Source organism: Eriocheir sinensis, chromosome 36 (assembly GCF_024679095.1).
Source record: "Eriocheir sinensis breed Jianghai 21 chromosome 36, ASM2467909v1, whole genome shotgun sequence".
Lineage (NCBI taxonomy): Eukaryota > Metazoa > Arthropoda > Malacostraca > Decapoda > Varunidae > Eriocheir > Eriocheir sinensis.
This window is the reverse complement of record NC_066544.1, coordinates 10,348,278-10,370,165: the sequence shown is the minus strand read 5'-3', so window position 1 is coordinate 10,370,165 and position 21,888 is coordinate 10,348,278. Positions and strand designations below refer to the sequence as shown.

The 21,888-nt window shown below is 39.6% G+C and overlaps 2 protein-coding genes and 1 long non-coding RNA gene across 7 annotated transcripts in view; all 3 read left to right on the top strand.

The window, feature by feature from the left end:
- The window catches only part of LOC127007765 (ATP-dependent RNA helicase DDX42-like), a 31,745-nt gene extending 19,826 nt beyond the window's left edge, over window positions 1-11,919 (top strand). For all 5 annotated transcript variants that reach the window (XM_050879051.1, XM_050879049.1, XM_050879050.1 and 2 more), the window contains 4 exons: window positions 383-731; window positions 1,269-1,520; window positions 2,097-2,332; window positions 8,776-11,919. In XM_050879051.1, the coding sequence (XP_050735008.1) occupies window positions 383-731; window positions 1,269-1,520; window positions 2,097-2,332; window positions 8,776-8,871 (933 nt within the window). In that variant the 3' untranslated portion in view covers window positions 8,872-11,919. The remainder of the gene's footprint in view (window positions 1-382; window positions 732-1,268; window positions 1,521-2,096; window positions 2,333-8,775) is intronic.
- Window positions 4,702-7,300, top strand: LOC127007769 (uncharacterized). Its single transcript, XR_007760517.1, has 3 exons — window positions 4,702-5,303; window positions 5,954-6,021; window positions 7,161-7,300. It is a non-coding gene; the product is annotated as an uncharacterized LOC127007769 (long non-coding RNA).
- Window positions 11,920-14,198: 2,279 nt separating the features above from the next.
- LOC127007764 (RING-box protein 1A) lies at window positions 14,199-19,227 on the top strand. The gene is made up of 5 exons (XM_050879046.1): window positions 14,199-14,406; window positions 15,016-15,043; window positions 15,510-15,631; window positions 16,482-16,567; window positions 19,064-19,227. Exons 1-5 carry the CDS (start codon window positions 14,281-14,283, stop codon window positions 19,074-19,076), a joined length of 375 nt encoding a protein of 124 aa, XP_050735003.1. The 5' UTR covers window positions 14,199-14,280; the 3' UTR covers window positions 19,077-19,227.
- The last annotated feature ends 2,661 nt before the right edge of the window (window positions 19,228-21,888 follow it).

The window sequence follows — 21,888 nt, the reverse complement described above, 5'->3', positions numbered from 1 at the left end:
GGATGGGTATTGTCGTTCTCTTTGTCATATTTTTTTATAATCTTCCTTGTTCACATGCTTACTTGTACCATTATCTATCTCCCCCTTTCTCTAGCCATCTCTTCCTCCCTTGATCCATCTTTTCCCTGCCTTCATTTCACTACTCGCTGCCCTTATCTACGTCTCCCTGTCCTCGTCCATCTCTTCCTGGCATCATTTCACCTCTTCCTTCCTTTGTTTCATCTCTCCCTGCCCTCATACCCCTCCCTGCCCTTATCTACATCTCCTTGCTCCATCTCCCTCTCCCTGCCTTCACATCAAATATCCCTGCTTTTATGTAACCTCTCCTTGTCTTTATCCATCTCCTCCTTCTCTCATCAACCTCTCCCCACCTCGCACACAGATTATCCGGCTCCTAAACTCCAACAACCACAAGTGGCTCTGGTTGACACAGCGGCTTGTGGAGTTCATGTCGGAGGGGAGCATCCTCGTGTTCGTCACCAAGAAGGCCAATGCCGAGGAGCTCTGCAACAACCTACAGATCAAGGAGTTCGACGCGCTGCTCCTCCACGGCGACATGAGCCAGTACGAGCGTAATGAGGTCATCACGGCGTTCAAGCGGAAGGACAAGCCCATCCTCGTTGCCACCGATGTCGCCGCACGTGGTCTGGACATCCCACACATCCGCACTGTTGTGAATTACGATGTGGCAAGGGACATTGACACCCACACCCACCGTATTGGGCGTACTGGTGAGTGTAGTGTGGCTGGGTGTGGGAGGGGGATCTGTGTGTGTGTGTGTGTGTGTGTGTGTGTGTGTGTGAGCAGAGTTATATTTTATTTTATTTATTTACTTATTTCATCTAATAAGAGGAGGCAGATCAAGGACTATGGGAGAAAATGCTCAAAACACCATTCATCTATAAGGAAAATGAGATGCCAAAAAAATAGTATATGTCAGAATTAGATGCAGTAATGGTGATATTGGTGAAGGGAGGGGGAGGGGGGTGGGGGGTTGATAATAGGCATGTTGGTTGGCAGAAGCAGTGGTGTCTGTGATGGAGGAATAGAGGTAATAGCAGCATTGGAACAGGACATAATTAATTCCAGGCTGCAGTTGTTAGAATAATGGAGAGGTACAAGAAACAGTGAAGATGTAGGTACTAGAAATAAAACACAATTAATAAGGTAACTCTACTTCACTACTATGTCCATTATTTGACATCCATTTGCCTTCATCATCTCACACCCACTTTCCCTTATCACCCAAAACCTCGTCTCCCCACCAGGTCGTGCCGGGGAGAAGGGCACGGCGTACACTCTCGTCACAGACAAGGACAAGGAATTCGCTGGCCACCTGGTGCGCAACCTGGAGGGGGCAGCGCAGGAGGTCCCCAAGGAGCTGCTAGACCTGGCCATGCAGAGCTCCTGGTTCCGCAAGTCCCGGTTCAAGCAGGGCAAGGCCAAGGCTCTGGGTGGACGGGGCCTTGGCTTCAGGGAGCGGCCTGGCCTTGGCTCCACCCCGGCTAACGAGACAACAGGTAGAAAAAGGGGGAGGACTGTTGGTACCTGTGTGTTTTGTAATGTTGCTTGTGTTAATGTTTTTTTGTTGCTTTTTGCTTTCTCTCTTTCTTTGTTGTATGTTGCTTTTTTTTCTTATTTTCATTCTTGGATGTATGATGCTTTTTGCTTTTCTTTCTTTTCTTTCTTTCTTCCTTTCATTCTTTAAGGAAGATGAGCTTAGCATTTTTTTCTGATATCTTTCCAATAAGAATAAAAGAAAGGGTGTTGAATAGCTTGAGACTTTGGCATTACACAAGCTCATGCTGTTTAAGGTTTTGTCGTTTGATGCACCTGAGTAACTTGCCTTTTTATAGGGACACATTCATTTTGGTCTGCAGCTTGCACCATTTGAGACCTGCTAGCCCTGCTTCATATTTTGATAGGAAATATTTGTTGCTTATACTATTTATGGCTTGTGCTACTTCATCGTACAGTAATTGGAATCTTATTGTTAACTCTAAGATTTATTGTTTGATTTGTGAAGAAAAAAAATTAGGGAATAACGAAGATACACTTGAAATACAAACACATGTAATACTTTCCCTTCATTCCAGGTGGTGATGGGGGAGGAGGAGGGGGAGAGGGAGGAGGCACCGATGGTTTTAGTGGTGGCAGTGAAGGAGGGGACAGTTACGGTGGCAATGGTGGCGAAGGGGGCAGCGGCGAGGGGGCGGCAGCGGTGGGCCCAGCCAGCCAGGCGTACGGTGGAGGGGACCCCAGCATGACAGGCCCGGCCACCAACCGCCTGGCCGCCATGAAAGCCGCCTTCCATTCACAATACAAGAGTCAGGTGAGTGTGTGGGTGTGGGTGTGAGAAAGAGAGAGAGAGTCATCATATTATTTCCACTCTGTCAAACTGCTGAGGTTATTGTTGCCTCTCAAGACTTCAGTTTTAGGGGGCTGTTAGTGAATGTCCCTGAGTCTGGTGGTGGAACAGGCAGGATTGTTTAAGTGACGCCTATTGAAGCACATGCCACCCTCCGGTATACAAACCTGACCTAACAAAACCCCAAACAATTGCTATAGGTAACATTTTCATTTTTGCTACCTTACTAATTAATTACCATAATGTGCTGGCTGTCATGTGTTTGAAGATACCCCAAACTTAACCTAACCTAACAAAACCACAAACAGTTACTATAGGTCTTGACTCAGAAAACTCGTATATGCTTCCTTACTAATGAGACTTTCTTTACAACAAAGTGAGGTAATTCTCTGTTGATATATACCATAAGGTGCTGGCTATCATGTGTGTGAAGATACCCTAAACTTAACCCTTTCCATCCATGATGCAGACGTCGGTGTCATAGTATGGAAAGGATCAAGAGGATTAATCCTCTTCTAAACCTCTCAATCCTCCTATAAATTCCTCTTAATTCTCTTCCAATTCCTCTTAAGAGGTTTAGAAAAGGATTAAGAGGAAATGGAAGAGGTTTATAAGAGGACTAACGGTGACACTGTCGGACACCGACGTCGGTGTCGCCGGAGTGAAGGGATTAACCTAACAAAACCCAAAACAGTTACTCTGAGCCTTAACTCAGAAAATTCATATATGCTTCCTTACTAATGAGACTTTCTATACAACAAAGTGAGGTCATTCTTTGTTGATTTATACCCTAAGGTGCTGGCTATCATGTGTTTGAAGATACCCCAAACTTAACCTAACCTAACAAAACCCAAAACAGTTACTCTGGGCCTTGACTCAGAAAATTCATATATGCTTCCTTACTAATGAGACTTTCTATACAACAAAGTGAGGTCATTCTTTGTTGATTTATACCCTAAGGTGCTGGCTATCATGTGTTGGAAGATACCCCAAACTTAACCTAACCTAACAAAACCCAAAACAGTTACTCTGGGCCTTGACTCAGAAAATTCATATATGCTTCCTTACTAATGAGACTTTCTATACAACAAAGTGAGGTCATTCATTGTTGATTTATGCCATAAGATGCTGGCTATCATGTGTTTGAAGATACCCCAAACTTAACCTAACCTAACAAAACCACAAACAGTTACAATAGATCTTGACTCAGAAAATTCATATATGCTTCCTTACTAATGAGACTTTCTATACAACAAAGTGAGGTCATTCTTTGTTGATTTATGCCATAACATGCTGGCTATCATGTGTTTGAAGATACGCCAAACTTAACCTAACAAAACCCATAACAGTTACTATAGGTCTTGACTCATAAAACTCGTATATGCTTCCTTACTAATGAGACTTTCTATACAACAAAGTGAGGTCATTCTTTGTTGATATATACCATAAGGTGCTGGCTATCATGAATTTGAAGTTACCCTAAACTTAGCCTAACATAACCTAACAAAACCCCAAACAGTTGCTCTAGGTCTTGACTTAAAAAAATCATATATGCTTCCTTACTATTGATACTTTTTATACAACAAAGTGAGGTCATTCTTTGTTGATTTATGCCATAAGATGCTGGCTATCATGTGTTTGAAGATACCCCAAACTTAACCTAACCTAACAAAAAACAAAACAGTTACTATAGGTCTTGGCTCAGAAAACTTGTATATGCTTCCTTACTAATGAGACTTTATATACAACAAAGTGAGGTCATTCTTTGTTGATTTATGCCATAAGATGCTGGCTATCATGTTTTTGAAGATACCCCAAACTTAACCTAACCTAACAAAACCACAAACAGTTACTATAGGTCTTGACTCAGAAAATTCATATATGCTTCTTTACTAATGAGACTTTTTATACAACAAAGTGAGGTCATCCTTTGTTGATTTATACCATAAGATGCTGGCTATCATGTGTTTGAAGATGCCCCAAACTTAACCTAACAAAACCCAAAACAGTTCCTATAGGTCTTGACTCAGAAAACTCATATATGCTTCCTTACTAATGAGACTTTCTATACAACAAAGTGAGGTCATTCCTTGTTGATTTATACCATAAGGTGCTGGCTATCATGTGTTTGAAGATACCCCAAACTTAGCCTAACATAACCTAACAAAACCCCAAACAGTTACTATAGGTCTTGACTCAGAAAACTCGAATATGCTTCCTTACTAATGAGACTTTCTATAAAACAAAGTGAGGTCATTCTTTGTTGATCTATGCCATAAGATGCTGACTATCATGTGTTTGAAGATACCCCAAACTTAACCTAACTTAACGAAACCACAAACAGTTACTATAGGTCTTGACTTAGAAAATTCATATATACTTTCTTACTAATGAGACTTTCTATACAACAGAGTGAGGTCATTCTTTGTTGATTTATTCCATAAGATGCTGGCTATCATGTGTTTGAAGATATGCCAAACTTAACCTTACCTAACAAAACCACAAACATTTACTATAGGTCTTGACTCAGAAAACTCATATATGCTTCCTTACTAATGAGACTTTCTATACAACAAAGTGAGGTCATTCTTTGTTGATTTATGCCATAAGATGCTGGCTATCATGTTTTTGAAGATACCCCAAACTTAACCTAACCTAACAAAACCACAAACAGTTACTATAGGTCTTGACTCAGAAAATTCATATATGCTTCTTTACTAATGAGACTTTTTATACAACAAAGTGAGGTCATCCTTTGTTGATTTATACCATAAGATGCTGGCTATCATGTGTTTGAAGATGCCCCAAACTTAACCTAACAAAACCCAAAACAGTTCCTATAGGTCTTGACTCAGAAAACTCATATATGCTTCCTTACTAATGAGACTTTCTATACAACAAAGTGAGGTCATTCCTTGTTGATTTATACCATAAGGTGCTGGCTATCACGTGTTTGAAGATACCCCTAACTTAACCTAACAAAACCACAAACAGTTACTTTAGGTCTTGACTCAGAAAACTCATATATTCTTCCTTACTAATGAGACTTTCTATACAACAAAGTGAGGTCATTCTTTGTTGATTTATGCCATAAGATGCTGGCTATCATGTGTTTGAAGATACCCCAAACTTAACCTAACCCAACAAAACCACAAACAGTTACTATAGGTCTTGACTCAGAAAACTCATATATGCTTCCTTACTAATGAGACTTTCTATACAACAAAGTGAGGTCATTCTTTGTTGATTTATGCCATAAGATGCTGGCTATCATGTGTTTGAAGATACCCCAAACTTAACCTAACCTAACAAAACCACAAACAGTTACTATAGGTCTTGAATCAGAAAATTCATATATACTTCCTTACTAATGAGACTTTCTATACAACAGAGTGAGGTCATTCTTTGTTGATTTATACCATAAGATGCTGGCTATCATGTGTTTGAAGATATGCCAAACTTAACCTAACAAAACCACAAACATTTACTATAGGTCTTGACTCAAAAAACTCATATATGCTTCCTTACTAATGAGACTTTCTAGACAACAAAGTGAGGTCATTCCTTGTTGATTTATACCATAAGGTGCTGGCTATCATGTGTTTGAAGATACCCCAAACTTAACCTAACAAAACCACAAACAGTTATTATAGGTCTTGACTCAGAAAACTCATATATGCTTCCTTACTAATGAGACTTTCTATATGACAAAATGAGGTTATTCTTTGTTGATTTATACCATAAGATGCTAGCTATCATGTGTTTGAAGATACCCCAAACTTAACCTAACCTAACAAAACCACAAACAGTTACTATAGGTCTTGACTCAGAAAATTCATATATGCTTCTTTACTAATGAGACTTTCTAGACAACAAAGTGAGGTCATTCCTTGTTGATTTATACCATAAGGTGCTGGCTATCATGTGTTTGAAGATACCCAAACTTAACCTAACAAAACCACAAACAGTTTTTATAGGTCTTGACTCATAAAACTTGTATATGCTTCCTTACTAATGAGACTTTCTATAGAACAAAGTGAGGTCATTCTTTGTTGATTTATACCTTAAGGTGCTGGCTATCATGTGTTTGAAGATTCACTAAACATAACCTAACAAAACCCCAGTCGGTTACTATAGGTCTTGACTTAGAAAATTCATATATGCTTCCTTACTAATGAGATTTTCTATAGAACAAAGTGAGGTCATTATTTGTTGATTTATACCATGAGGTGCTGGCAATCATGTTTTTGAAGATACCCCAAACTTAACCTAACCTAACAAAACCACAAACAGTTACTATAGGTCTTGACTCAGAAAATTCATATATGCTTCTTTACTAATGAGACTTTCTAGACAACAAAGTGAGGTCATTCTTTGTTGATTTATACCATAAGATGCTGGCTATCATGTGTTTGAAGATACCCCAAACTTAACCTTACAAAACCCAAAACAGTTACTATAGGTCTTGATTCAGAAAACTCGTACATGCTTCCTTACTAATGACACTTTCTATACAACAAAGTGAGGTCATTCCTTGTTGATTTATACCATAAGGTGCTGGCTATCATGTGTTTGAAGATACCCCAAACTTAGCCTACCATAACCTAACAAAACCCCAAACAGTTACTATAGGTCTTGACTCAGTAAACTCATATATGCTTCCTTACTAATGAGACTTTCTATACAACAAAGTGAGGTCATTCCTTGTTGATTTATACCATAAGGTGCTGGCTATCATGTGTTTGAAGATACCCCAAACTTAACGTAACAAAACCATAAACAGTTATTATAGGTCTTGACTCAGAAAACTCATATATGCTTCCTTACTAATGAGACTTTCTATACGACAAAATGAGGTTATTCTTTGTTAATTTATACCATAAGATGCTGGCTATCATGTGTTTGAAGATACCCCAAACTTAACCTAACCTAACAAAACCACAAACAGTTACTATAGGTCTTGACTCAGAAAACTCATATATGCTTCCTTACTAATGAGACTTTCTATACAACAAAGTGAGGTCATTCTTTGTTGATTTATGCTATAAGATGCTGGCTATCATGTGTTTGAAGATACCCCAAACTTAAACTAACAAAACCACAAACAGTTACTATAGGTCTTGACTCAGAAAACTCATATATGCTTCCTTACTTATGAGACTTTCTGTACAACAAAGTGAGGTCATTCTTTTGTTGATTTATGCCATAAGATGCTGGCTATCATGAGTTTGAAGATACCCCAAACTTAACCTAACCTAACTAAGCCACAAACAGTTACTATAGGTCTTGACTCAGAAAACTCATATATGCTTCCTTACTAATGAGACTTTCTTTACAACAAAGTGAGGTTATTCCTTATTGATTTATACCATAAGATGCTGGCTATCATGTGTTTGAAGATACCCCAAACTTAACCTAACAAAACCCAAAACAGTTACTATAGGTCTTGACTCATAAAACTTGTATATGCTTCCTTACTAATGAGACTTTCTATACAACAAAGTGAGGTCATTCTTTGTTGATTTATACCTTAAGGTGCTGGCTATCATGTGTTTGAAGATTCACTAAACCCCTGTCGGTTACTATAGGTCTTGACTTAGAAAATTCATATATGCTTCCTTACTAATGAGATTTTCTATAGAACAAAGTGAGGTCAATATTTTTTTGATTTATACCATGAGGTGCTGGCAATCATGTGTTTGAGGAAACCCTAACCTAACAAAACCACAAAAAGTTATCATATGTCTCGACTTAGAAAAATCATCTATTCTTCTTTACTAAATGAGCCTCTGTAGAACACAGTGAAGGCTTTCTTTGTTAATGCTATGCTATAGGTGTCTGGATATCATGTGTTTGAAAGTTCTTTAAACTTAAACTAACCTATTGGAAATACAAATTTTGTTGCTTCAAACTTTTTAATTAATAGTTATTTTAACACGGTTGCAGTGACGGGCCAAATTTGTGGCTTTACCATGTAGCGGCGACGGGCCAAATTTGTGCCATGATATAAACCTCCCAAAATAGATGATACGTAATCTGATCACAAATGCTTTGATATATATTATGAAATGGCTTGTGTGAGAGGTGTTTTTTTCTCATTTTTCTCACTTAGAAGGACCAGTAAGAAACATGACCCCCGCTGCTACCGTGCTAACCAAAATTGGTTTGTTTATTAATACAAATATAAATATGTGAAAATTTGGGAAATTCCTTAAATTCTGGGAAACTTTCCTTGGAAAGTTTCTATTTTACAGGAAACTTTCCCACCGTTTGCAACCCTCTATGAGATTGCTCAGGATAGGGAAATCCACTTAGCTCAACCAAGACATGCTAGCCACATACCTTTTTATAACAAGGTAGCCAATAAGTCAGTGCCGTCCTAAAGCATCTCAATATGTGTCTTTCAGTTCACTGCTGCGAGCGCCGAGACCTCCTGGACGATAGACAAACCCACGTACGTTCAACCCAGCCAACGCCGCAGAAAGTCACGGTGGGACGACTAGACGTGTGAGGGAGTCTTGAAAACTGAAGCGGCGGCAGCAGCAGTGAGGCGTGACAAGTGATGGACACAAGGATGAACTGACGGACACTTTAACACCCGGAGACAAGTGATGCAGTATTAACATTTTAACTCGCCAGCAGATCATCGTTGCATTACTGATTTTTTATATGTCTCATTCTCATTGCTCCTCTCTCCTCCTCCTCCTCCTCCTGTTTTTTGGTTGAGTGCAGACATAGCTATCCCACTGAGGCTGTACATTCACAATTTGTGAGTTGTGTTGTTTGAAAGCAGTTTCATTAAAATTTAGAGCCTCCTGAGCTACTCTTCCACCCTCACTCATTCACAAAAAAACAAACTGTGGATGGGAGATATGGGTAGTTAGTCGTCTTGTGCTGCAAAAGGCATGGAGACTGTATATGTATGTGTGTGTTTGTATGTATGTGTGTGTGTGTGTGTCTGCAGGTGTATGTGTGTGATTCACCTACTTGTATCTTCCTGGACTGAGCTACAAGTTCATGTGTCTTGGGTCTGAAGGCCTTGGGTTTTCGCTCTTAGGTTTCTCGCCTTTTGACGGTGGCAGACCATCACCTTAAGCTAGGGGATAGGACACAACCTCTGACTGACCCCCAGCACCTATTCTCTTCTGAGTGACTAAGGGCACATGTAAGGAGACTACCCATCCATCTCTGTGCCGTCCGGGAATCGAACCCGGGGTCTCTGTTGTGAGTTGAGCATCCTAACCACTATACTGCACCGTATCACAGGCGTGTGTGTGTGTGTATGTGTTAATGTGTGCGTCCGTGTGTGTGGAGGGATTATAGTCAATGGTTTCAGAACACAAAAATCTCTCCACACTAGGAGCTGTATATCTTTTGATGGAGAGTTTATAGGTCTTTTCTTGTGACACTCATAGCTAGCTTGTCTTTGTAATAGTTGAAGTGTGTGGAAAATAAAATAAGTTTATAAATGGATTCCTATTGAAAGAAAAGGCTCTTCCCCTCTCCAAACTTGAGGCAAACAAAATCAACACTACTCAAGAAGCAACACTTCCGTAACATTCACCTGCTGCAGCAGATCGCTTCATTGTGTGAGAACTTTATCCTGTTTTCTTCTTCATACTTGATATGCATACCATCCTAGCCAATTTTATCTGTCTCTCTTTATCTCCCACTTTCCCTCTGAGAACTGTTTGTAGTCTGATGATCCTGACAAATGTCCTTACTTTTGTCATTCATTGATAACACTTCTTTTTCCAGAGGGTCTTCCTTTCTCTTCCATACTTTTGTATCTGTCTGTCACCCATAAACTGTTATACTCAGCAAAGGTGCTCAGAGCAAGTCCTGAGCCACCAACACTTTTTTCTCCTATTTCTCTCACATTTGACATGGTAATGAGAGATTTGGGATCCTACAGCAACTGAGTTGTATCAAGGCAGTGCAGTAATTCACTGATTTTGCAGCTGTTGCATTTGTCCAGACTGATCTGAGAAAGCCCTGCAAGATTGTAACGTTACTCCCCTGGGGACGGTTATGTTACTTCATTCTGAGTAACCCCTCTCCCCAAGTAACACCCAACATGCACAGGCACCATGAAGTGTTCCAAGAGGCAGGACACTGTCATGCTCCCCAGCCATGCCTCGGTGGTGTCTAAGTAACTGCCACCGGCCGACGTACCTTTGTGGCCCCTTTGCAGAATCTGTTACAGAGGTGATGAGCAACAAGAAGCAGCATGATGCACCTTACTCTGGTGAGGCCTCGTGACCTTGGAAAGCAGCACAGGGAGGGTGTGTCCCTTACATCCCAGAGGCATTAGACTCCTCCATCATTTTTTGGTGGATAGCAGCAGGTGTCATTGTTGTGTAGATAACTGGGGCTGACCTGAGTGTGTGAAGGAATGTTTGATTATCTAAAAGTAAATCTTTATGGGAATATATTTTGTTAAAGGCAGAGATGAGGCTCCAGTTGTCAATGTTTTCATGTACCTGAAAGAATATATTTTGTTAAACTTTGGGGGAATCTTGAGTGCCAATCAGAATGTAAATAGGTTAATGTTCAGGGAATCAAAGTCAGTCATGTGGAAAGAGAATGAATATCATGTAGTTGTATATGCTCAAGTTACTTGAGATGTAATTTAGTGGCAGAGTAGAGATGTCCATTTATTGTAATATTTAGGAAGAGAAAGGTGTTTCAAACAATATTCCACAACTTTTGTTTGCCCCAGTTTAGAGCACACTGTGACATCCATCTTCTGTACATGTTGGACACATAAAGGTGCTCTCTGCATCCACTGGTAAGCGTGTCCCCTTCCCAACACAGACGTATGCAGAAGAAACACATTCAGGGTATATTTTCCAATCCACTCCTGCCATTGCAATTACTACTTATATCAGAAAAGCTACTCTGAAAATCTGAGATGAAGTATGAAAATTAATTTTTGTACATCTCAGTTTTCAAGAGTAATTATTTCTTGATATAAGTATGAGTCGGAACGGTGGGCACGGATTGACAGATATACCAACATACTCATCAAGAACTGAACTCCCAGGCCTCTGAGACAGCCACCAGCCTGAGCAAGTGTATGTAGCTGTGCATTGACAAAGTAAGCAGCAGTCTGTTTGCTGGTCTAGCTTGTGTGAGAACCGAGTGGTCACGTGAAAACTTAAGTTGGACCTGTTTTCTACAAAGTGTTGATTTGACTTGAAGCACATATACGAGATGATGTTTGAGAAAAGTAGTAGACATTTGTACACATAGGTTGGAGAAAAGCCTTGAGGATGTGTAGAGACTATGTGAGTGTGTGTTTCTTGTGTGTGTGTGTATACTGATATGACTGTGTAAGTAGCTGTCTCTACAGTGTGTGGGCTCACCGGACTCATACACACCCCTGGCAAGGCTTATTAAACAAAATTATGACGGACAATGTTGGTGACGAAAGTATTTAAGATGACAAAATGTAATGATACAGAACTGTTGTTTTAACTTAACTTTGGCAAATATTAGGTTCTATGTTAATGCTTGACTTTGTGAAGCCATTAAAGTATAGAACACTGCCCTTGTTGCTGTCCTTCTTGTATTCTGGAATGGAAATAAAATTCCAGTGATTGTCCAAAACTTTGTAGTGCACCACCTAACATTGTGTAATGCCAGATTTTTGTAGTGAAGAAAAATGTATCTCAGTCAAAAGTGTGCACTTAATGCTATTGCAAACTTTTGACTCCGATACATTTTTCTTCACTACAAAAATCTGGCATTACAATTGAAAGTGACCGCAATCCCCACTTTATTTTCCCCCTTCCCTGGGCTGAGAGAAGTGGAGGGAATAAATCTGAGACAAAGTAAGAAACTGGTTAACAATACAGTTTCTTTAAGAACAAATCATGAGAAGATGTGTTTTACAGCTTGATACATATTCTTACTTGCCATTGAAATCCTCGAGGCTCGTTATTCAAGTGTATTTAGATAACAGTGTACAAGTTTTCATAGCATGAGTTAACATGATAGTGTGTAGACCATGAACCTTTTTAATAACATTGGGAAACCCTAACAAAATATTAGTTCCTCGGATAGGTTAAGGAATAGAGTTTAATGAAAAAAATGTTGATAAAAATGAGCAGTTATTCTACCTTACTATAATAATAATTACAGTATGTAGTTGAATTTGATGCATGGGTGATTTGTTTGGTCAGAAAGGATAAAAAAAGGGGATTAGGGCTGCATGATTTATACAAGGGGTTTGTGCCATTGTAAAAATATGATAAGCACAACCAGTGGGAAGAATTTCGAACAATATATCAATAAAACGATATAACCGCATAAGTAAGGGAAAGGCTGTCATTTTTATTTTTTGAGCAGCCGAAACATACCTCGTTAACACAGGTAAAGGTGGCTGCCTACTCGTGAACAACTGATTAAATGACTTCCTAGCGACCTTAAGTACTCCATATGACCATCACAATCATTCACATACGTCTTTCAGTACAAATAATGATAGTAAAACCTTGTGGAGCATATGACTGATTGATTGATTGATTGATAGTTTATTGTTGCAAGTAAAACAACAAAGGAGAAGGGAGGAACATGCCATCCCAACCCCTAAAGGCAGTACAGAATGTGATTATACAATTGATTGATGGTTTATTGTTGCAAGTAAAACAACAAAGGAGAAGGGAGGAGCATGCCATCCCAACCCCCAGGCAGTACAGAGTGTGATTATACAAATGATTGATGGTTTATTGTTGCAAATTAAGGTAGGCCTATACAACAAAGGAGAAGGGAGGAACCTGCCATCCCAACCCCTATAGGCAATTCACAAGTCTGTAATACAAAACACTTTCAATTCTCACCAACTATTTCTAAAGGTCAAAGAGGGGATCAATCGGGTTCTAATGTACAGAAGAAGGGTCAAACTGCTCCTCCCTTCTCCTTTGTTGTTTTACTTGCAACAATAAACCATCAATCAATCAATCTACCATTTGCAGGGTTATAAAACTACGTACTGGAAATGCCCACAACTCCTACGAAAGCCTTGTCAAATATGTGTTCTTGGGCGACGAATTGTCCTAGTGTCATTGTACAATTATTGATATATCCGTACACATAACTATAATAAGGCTCAACATGCAAAATATATAGCAGGTAGATGATAGGTACGGTACAGTGCCTGCATAGATTAATTCATGAAGCCTCGATCGATCACTGGTTTGAATAACGCTTCATGAATCACCGATCAGCTAGATATGAACACTAATAAATAACACATAATTATTCTTCCTTCATTAAAACAGGTAAGGCGAGCATAAAAGGAAGAGATCGAGGCACAGGTGAGCAGTCTAAGGTATGGATACAGAGGACAAGGACATGTTTTGGTGCTGTATGTAACGTTGAAAATAAGAAAGAGGTAGAAAATATTAAGGAGACATTATATAACTTCTGGAAAATAGGAGAAAAGAGAAACTAGCACAGGAATTGGCGTGGATGAAAAGTAAGACGAGAAATAATTGTGAGTAAAGTGTAAAAACATAGAAGAGGGTGAAAGGGAGAAGACAGAAGATAAAACTGTAAAGGAAGGTGAAAAAGCAGACTAAGAAAAAATAAAAAATTACCAAAAAAAAAGTTAAAAGAATGAGAAAGTATAGAGCAGAAAAATATTAGGCTATAATGAAAGATAAAAGATAGACTAGAAAAAATAAAAGGAAATAAAGCAGACTAAAGAAAAATTGTATAGGGAAGAGAAAAAAAAATCCAGAACAAAAAGTAAAAACAACATAGAAAATAGAGGAAAGTTAAAAAGGCAAACCAGAAAAGGAAGCATAAAAGAAATCAGATCAGAAAATAAGTATATAGGACATCAAAAGACAAACCAGCAGGAAATAAAATAGAAAATAATAAGAGAAAAGGAAACAGGGGAGACAATGAGCCGTTGCAAAGGGACGAGGAGTAAAATGTCCGCCATGGAGGTGGACCCGCAGGAGGAGGAGGTTGAGGTGCCGTCCTCGAGCACCTCCAAGCACGACAAGAAGAGGTTCGAGGTCAAGAAGGTGAGGCGCGAGGGTCGTGGAGGCCAAGGGGGGGCGGTGAGGCGTGTAAGGGGCGGGTGTGGCGGTGCAGGGAAGGGTTGTGGCGGTGGTGGTGGTGGGGCGCCGTGGCCTTGTGGTGGGGGTGAAGGGTGGTGAGCCAGGCCTCGAGGTGGTGATTTTTGTACATGAGGGGCTGTGCAGGGTGTGTATGTGTGTGTGGTGCTGTGGTGGTGGCGGGCACGGTGCTGTGGTGGTGTCTGGTGGTCAAGACTCGTTAACTAAGTATTTCTCTAGTTTTACACCCGTCGCTTTGTGGAGGTTGACACTGTTTTGCCTGATATATATTTTCCTACAACTCATCTTTCTGCATAACTATTTCCCATGGAAGTTGCTAAATGGGAGGGTTGACGCAAGAGGACAAAGCCCCCTTTTAGGAAGTGATTTTACATTGTTATATATGAATAGTAGGAGGCGAAGTCCCACCCTGTTAGGAGGCGAGGTTTGATTTGGTTAGGTTTGTTTGATCATTTTTCCATAAATACTTGTCTGTGAGGAATACTTGGCAGATTAATTAAAAGTACAGGAAAACGTATAGGATTATGACTAACAACCCTGTGTCTTCTCTTGCAGTGGAATGCCGTAGCTCTGTGGGCCTGGGGTGAGTCACACGGCCACCGCTGCTGATGGTGGTGTCCCAGATGTTGCTCTTACCCACTCAGCACCTTGTTCTGATGCTGCCTTGAGTCTGACAGAGGCTCAAGTGTAGCACAGAGCTTAGAACCATTCTCTTTATTTATCCACCAACTATCAATCTTTATATACTGATCCTACTGTACTGCTGTTAATTCCATAATATAACACCAACATTACCTTTCAGCATTAACCAGAAATAGTAATATAAACAAATATAATTATCTTCTTAAACCTTAATTCCATAAACACTTAACATCACCTTTCCACCAGACATTGTGGTGGAACTGTGCCATCTTGTGCAGTCAATGTTAACCAAATTTAATAATACACCACATAATAAGCCTCTTGAGCAAACATTAATGGGAAAATAAGGCTGTTAAACAAAGAGAAGAGAAGAAGAAACACAACACTAATGTCACCCCTTCCAACAGACATTGTGGTGGACAACTGCGCTATCTGCCGCAACCACATCATGGACCTGTGCATTGAGTGCCAGGCCAACCAGGCGTCCGTCACCTCTGAGGAGTGCACCGTGGCCTGGGGCGTGTGCAATGTGAGTGTCTTGGGGGGGGTGGGGGGGGTGTCAGGGGTCATGTCTAGCAGCAGATTACTGAAGAAAGTTTATTTCCAGTGGGCAAAAATGTCATGAGAACGTGTCATAACTTAGCATAAAAAGAATGTAGAGAAGGTTGTCGGCATATTGTTAGCATTGTGTTGGGGGTCTTTGTTCATAAAGCCACTTGGATTCCCTATCAATAGCCTTAGTTGAAGAGGATTTGGGAGCATTGGACATTAAAGAGGCTGAGGCAATGGATAGAATTGATTGGAAGCACATCATCGACTGTCTAACCTCCTAAGTAATTTTGGGAAGAACCTGATGATAAACAAATGCTGATGAATAGCCTCAGACCAGGGTTAGGGGAAAGGGGGCCAAGGAAACGAGATTATTGGTGGGTTGTTAGTGAATAAGTTTTGTCGTATATCAAAGAGAAGGAAGTTGAAAGTTATCTAGTCTATCAGTGGTTTAATATCGTTGCATTTGTAGAAGAACGTTGAAATGTGCTAGACTCAGGTTTTACTTTATTGCATTTCAGTGATAAAAAAAAAGATGATAACAGGATTAATACTCATACTGCCACTGATACCAACACAGTATCCACCCTTGCTGTACTGTCTGATTTAAATTTCTTGCATTTCAGTAATTAAAAAACAATTTGTAACAGTAATAACACTCATATTGCTACCACCACCAACACAATATTCACCCTTGCAATATTGTCTGGTTTAATTTTGTTGGATAAATGATAACAAATAATAATAATAATAGTAATAATAATACTCCTACCACTGCCATCACCACCACCACCACACTGCTCACCCTCGCCCTCCGTTCCCCCCGCCAGCACGCCTTCCACTTCCACTGCATCTCCCGCTGGCTCAAGACCCGACAGGTGTGCCCCCTCGACAACAGGGAGTGGGAGTTCCAGAAGTAAGTGTGTCAGCCCCCTCACCTCCTCCTGCACCCTCCAGCTTCCTTTTCTTCCCTCTTGTTTGTTTTGTCTCCTGGTCACCCTCCTTCAGCTTCCTTCTCTTTCCTCTTTCTTCTTGTTTGTCTTGTCTCCTCATCACCCTCCTTCAGCTTCCTTCTCTTCCCTCTTTCCTCTTGTTTGTCTCACCTCCTCCTCACCTTTCAGCTTCCTTTTCTTCCCTCTCACCTCTTGTATGTCTTGTCTCTTTGTTACTCTCCTTCAGCTTCCTTCTCTTCCCTCTTTCCTCTTGTTTGTTCTTTTTCTTTCTGTATGTGTGTGTGTGTATGGGGGGGTTAGAAGAAGCATGGGGAAGGTATTTTTTTTCTTTTTTATATATAGCTTTGGTTTTGTTCCTCTTTCCTTGTATAATGAGAAGTAAATAGTGTTCTGTTAACCAGCCTCTTCCTCTTCCATAGCTCTTGATTTGGTGCCTCTTATCATCATCATCCTCCTCCTCTTCTCTTCCTTCCTACTGTTTATGATTTTCTGTATTTCGTAGAAGCAGGCAATTTTTTAATCTTTTACATAGCTCTTGATTTGGTTCCTCTCGCCAGCCTTCTCCTCTTTCCTCCTTCATACTGTTTATTATTTTCTGTGTTTAGTAGAAGAAGCATGGGGCAGGCAGGCATTCTTTTTATCTTTTTCTTTTATATAGCTCTTGGTTCGGTTCCTCTTACCATGAATAAGAAGAAACAAAATAGGTAGTGGTCTTGATGCCTGGCTTTTCTTTCTGTGTCATCACCATTTAAGTTGGATATTCACTTGAGAGAAGCAATTTTTTTCCCCCTATTGTACCAAGTGAAGTGGATCAAGCAAATTGGCAAACAACCCATTTGTATTCCTCTGTCACTCCTCTTTCTCTCTCCTCTTTTTTGATTCATTCTTTGTTCATTCTTTCCATCTCGTTATTTATCTATTTTTTCAGTTTCTTCATATCTTCCTTTATTCCTTTTTTTATCTACCTTCCTTTTTGCCTTTTATTCTTTCTTTCTTTACTATCACCTTCATTCGTTCCTTTCTCGCTATTTTTTCATCTTTTACATTCTTATTTCCTTCCTTTCTTCCTTTCATGATCATCGTCATTATCATCAACTTTGTGTGTGTGTTTGTGCTTCGTGTAAGTTACTCGCATGACAAGCTTCTTCCTCCCATAATATTTTTTTCTAGTTTATTAGGGTTCCTTGACCTCTTAACCATACTAAGTGGAAAATGAGGTGATGACGATAATGATGATGAGGTAATTTATTTGCTCATTCCTGCCCCACATTTATCATAATGTTGTATGCACTCTCATACTCTTCCTGCTGGTCTCTGTGTGGCATTTCCCTCTAGAATAGTTTGTACTGAGTGTTTTCATCAGTCTTACCTTTTATTCATTTTTAGGGGGTGGGCAGTCAATATATGTTCAGACACTTCTCCATCTGAAATTGTCCCTCCCTTTTTTGCCTCTCATTCTATTTACTTTAGAGGAACAGTGCATAGCTTTTTTTTTCTGTTCTTCTTTTTTCCCTTTTTTAGTACTTCCTCTGCTTTTACTTTTTTCTACTTCCTCTTCTGTAAAAAATAAATGATGCAGTGTTTTGAATTTTCTTGAAGTAACTTAATAATGATTCTCTCCACTACAGGTATGGACATTTTTTTGTTCCAATATCCATATACAGCAAACACATTATAGGTTATGATGATTTTATTTCTTCCTATGAGCGGTATATTTGTTGCTTTGTTTGAGAGTGGTATTAGTTCTATCACAGTTTTGACCACTTGAATTATAATTAACTTAGATCAAGGCATCTACTTGCTCCTCAGTCTCTGTCCTTTCCTATCATTATTTCTCTTGTCAAGTTGTTTACCTACTCTTCCTCCCACTGGTGTTTTATTTCCCCTCCCGCTGTCCTTCAACATCTTTCCCCAAATTTCCTTTTTTTCCTCTCCTGATCCTTCCACTGGTCTTTTTTTTTATCCATTACCCAGTCCTTGTCCCAATCCTTTCTTGGAATTTACCTTCTTCCCCTCCTCTTCCTCTTACTCATCCATTTTCCTTGTAATTTCCTATAAACCCTTCTCCAATTCTCTCTTCCAGTCCTCTCTTCTTTATCCCCATGTATCTTCACCTGCTCCTGTGGCTAATCCTTACTATTATTTGTTTAGCACACAATTGTTTTATGACCTCACCCTCATATTCTAGCATTTTAGTTTGTATATTTGCTCTCTCAGGCTTATCTTTATAAATCCTCAAATCGATGCCAAATGTTCAGACACTTCATCTGAAATTGTCCCTCCCTTTTTTTGGCCCTCATTCTATTTACTCTAAAGGAACAGTGCATAGTGGGCTTTTTTTTATAAGACTTCCTCTGCTTGCCCTTATTCTTTTTCTGCTTCCTCTTCTGTAAAATAATAAATAATGCATTGTTTTGAATTTTCTTGAAGTAACCTAATAATGATTCTCTCCACTACAGGTATGGACACTAGAAGAGAGGCATCATCAACATTTCTCCGCACCTCCACTCTCTCTCCATCCTTCGTCTTTTTCTTCCTCCACCGCCTCTATTTATTATGCTGAAGAGGAGCTAGTGTTTGCTTATATCTATCTATCTTTTTTTTTTTTTTTTTTTTTTTTTTTCCCATCACTTCTCTGTTCTCGTGTTTAAATAATTTGTATGCTAAGGTCAAGAGAGTCACTATACATACAACATCATGGAAGTGTTTATTATTATTGCTTGGGAAAATAATTGTGAAGGGTTAAAAATAAAAATGTTCGCCTTTTTTTTAATGGTTTTGTGTTATTTGTTTGTTGTTCCTGTTAATTCTGTTTAGGATTATGTATGTGTAGGTGTAGTTCTCTCTCTCTCTCTCTCTCTCTCTCTCTCCACACATGACTAGAGAAAAATCAAAAAAAAAAAAAAAAAAATTCATATAAGCACTTTGTAGGTTTCTATTGATGTGGTGGACCTGACACACACACACACACACACAACACACACACACACACACACACACGAGAAAGCCTTGAACTCTCACACCTTGTAATCCTGTGAATCATTACGAGATAGAGTGGAAGGAAATGGAAGTATACTCCTTAAGCCTTGATCACCAACACTATTACTGCTTTCTCTCTTGGGTGTAGCCAGCCAACTCGTCATTGTCTTTTACAGCCCTTGACCAATTTTTCCTCATCCTGTACCTCTTATTTTTTCCTTTGATTACCTTACCTTTATCTTATCTTATTGTTTTCCATTAATTTCCACTGACGAGTCTTATATCTATCTTTTTTTTTTCCCATCACTTCTCTGTTCTCGTGTTTAGACAATTTGTATGCTAAGGTCAAGAGTTACTATACATACAATATCATGGAAGTGTTGATTATTATTGCTTGTGGAAATAATTGTGAAGGGTTAAAAATAAAAATGTGGCGGGGACTGACCGGGTGGATGATTGGATGAGTGGTAGGATGACTGGCTGGGTGACTAATACAATCCTCTTCAAATATGGTAACTGTGGCGGGGACTGACTGGGTGGGTGAGTGGGTGACTGGTAGGCTGGGTGACTAATACAATCCTCTTCAAATACGGTAACTTGGGCGCTGAAAGATTTATGTGTGTGACCTTAAGCCCGTAATCCCTAAAGAGAAACTGTAAACAAAGCTTCGAAGGCGGCCACGTGATAGGAAAGGAGAGCAAAGAGTGTGAATTTAGCCTTATAACATTATTCATAGTGGTGAAACGCGTGTCTTGGAGAGCTTCGTGCATCTGTGGCTTTGTTGGGAAGACGAGAAGAGGTGAGCAGTGCGTTTGAATGTTGTTTTTCTACCATATGAATCTCTCTCTCTCTCTCTCTCTCTCTCTCTCTCTCTCTCTCTCTCTCTCGGTTCTTTCCTCCTTTTCTATTCCTTTTTCCTCCCTTCTTTCAATTTTCTTCCCTCTTTTCTTCTTCATTCCTTAATTATTTCGTTTTCCTCCTTTCTCTCTTCCATTATAATTATCATCGTTATTTTGCCTCTACCCTCTTATTCCATTTTCGTTTCTTCGTTCTTCATTTCATATCTATTCCGTTCACTTCCTTTCTTTCTATTTAATTCTCTCTCTCTCTCTCTCTCTCTCTCTCTCTCTCTCTCTCTCTCTCTCTCTCTAATTATGTAATAGATCGCAACAACCAAACAGAGGAAACGTGCAAACAAACTGGCCAAGTCTTCATATTAAACCCGTGGAAAAAATGATGAGTAATACGTGGGCGAGTCACCCCGCAGCCAACCGCCACCACGAGGGAGAGAGAGAGAGATGATGATGATGGGAGAGGGAGAAGGATCGAGAAAAGTAAAGAATATAAAGAAGGGAAGGGAAGAATGAAATAACTAACATGGAAAAGAGAGAGAGATGATGATGATGATGGGAGAGGAAGAAGGGAAGCATTTAAAGAAAGGAAGGGAATAGAATAGGATGTGAAGGGGAGAAGGAAGAGAGATGATGGGAGAGGAAGAAGGAAAGGAGAAGGGAAGAATGTACAGAAAGAGAGGAAGGGAATAGAATAGATGGTAAGGGAAGAAAGACGTAATTAACATGGGGGGGAGAGAGAGAGAGGATTACATGGGAAGTGAAGGAGAGGAAAGAAAACAGAAGGGAAGAGAACGGAATAGACGAGAAGGGAAGAGAGAAAAATAATGAAGGTAATGGAAGAAGGAAAGGAGGAGAACAGGATGACTAAGAAATGAAGGAGAGAGGGAAGAAAAGTAAAAGAAGGGAAGAGAACGGAATAAATACGAAGAAAATAAACTAAAACGGAAGAAAAGGGAAGAGAGAAAAAAATAATGAAGGTAGTGGAAGAAGGAAAGGAGGGGAACAGAATGATTAAGGAATGAAGGAGAGAGAGGGAAGAAAATTAAAAGAAGGGAAGAGAACGGGATAGATGAGAAGGAAAGAAACTAAAAAGGAAGAGATAGAAAAAAATAATGAAAAAATAAAGGTAAAGGAGGAAGGAAAGGAGAACAGAATGATTAAGGAATGAAGGAAAGAGAGGGAAGAGAACGGAATAGATGACAAGGAAAGGCAAGAACTAAAATGAGAGAGAGAGAGAGAGAGAGAGAGAGAGAGAGAGAGAGAGAGAGAGAGAGAGAGAGTTATTAAAGGAGCGTGTGTGTTTATACGAGGTCCGTTACTACACTTATTGCTTGTTTTATCTCACTTTACTTAGCTATTTTTGCTCCCTTAAGATTAAACAGTTGCCCATGGATACACATAATAATAATAACAATAATAATAATAACATGCTAGGCTATCAAGTATGGAAA

Excerpts from the sequence above, each read along its gene's own strand:
- LOC127007764 (XM_050879046.1), top strand. The coding sequence starts at position 14,281 with ATGAGCCGTTGCAAAGGGACGAGGAGTAAAATGTCCGCCATGGAGGTG. Across the intron at positions 14,407-15,015 it reads AGAGGTTCGAGGTCAAGAAG|TGGAATGCCGTAGCTCTGTG; the intron begins GTGAGGCGCGAG and ends CTTCTCTTGCAG. Across the intron at positions 15,632-16,481 it reads TGGCCTGGGGCGTGTGCAAT|CACGCCTTCCACTTCCACTG; the intron begins GTGAGTGTCTTG and ends TCCCCCCGCCAG.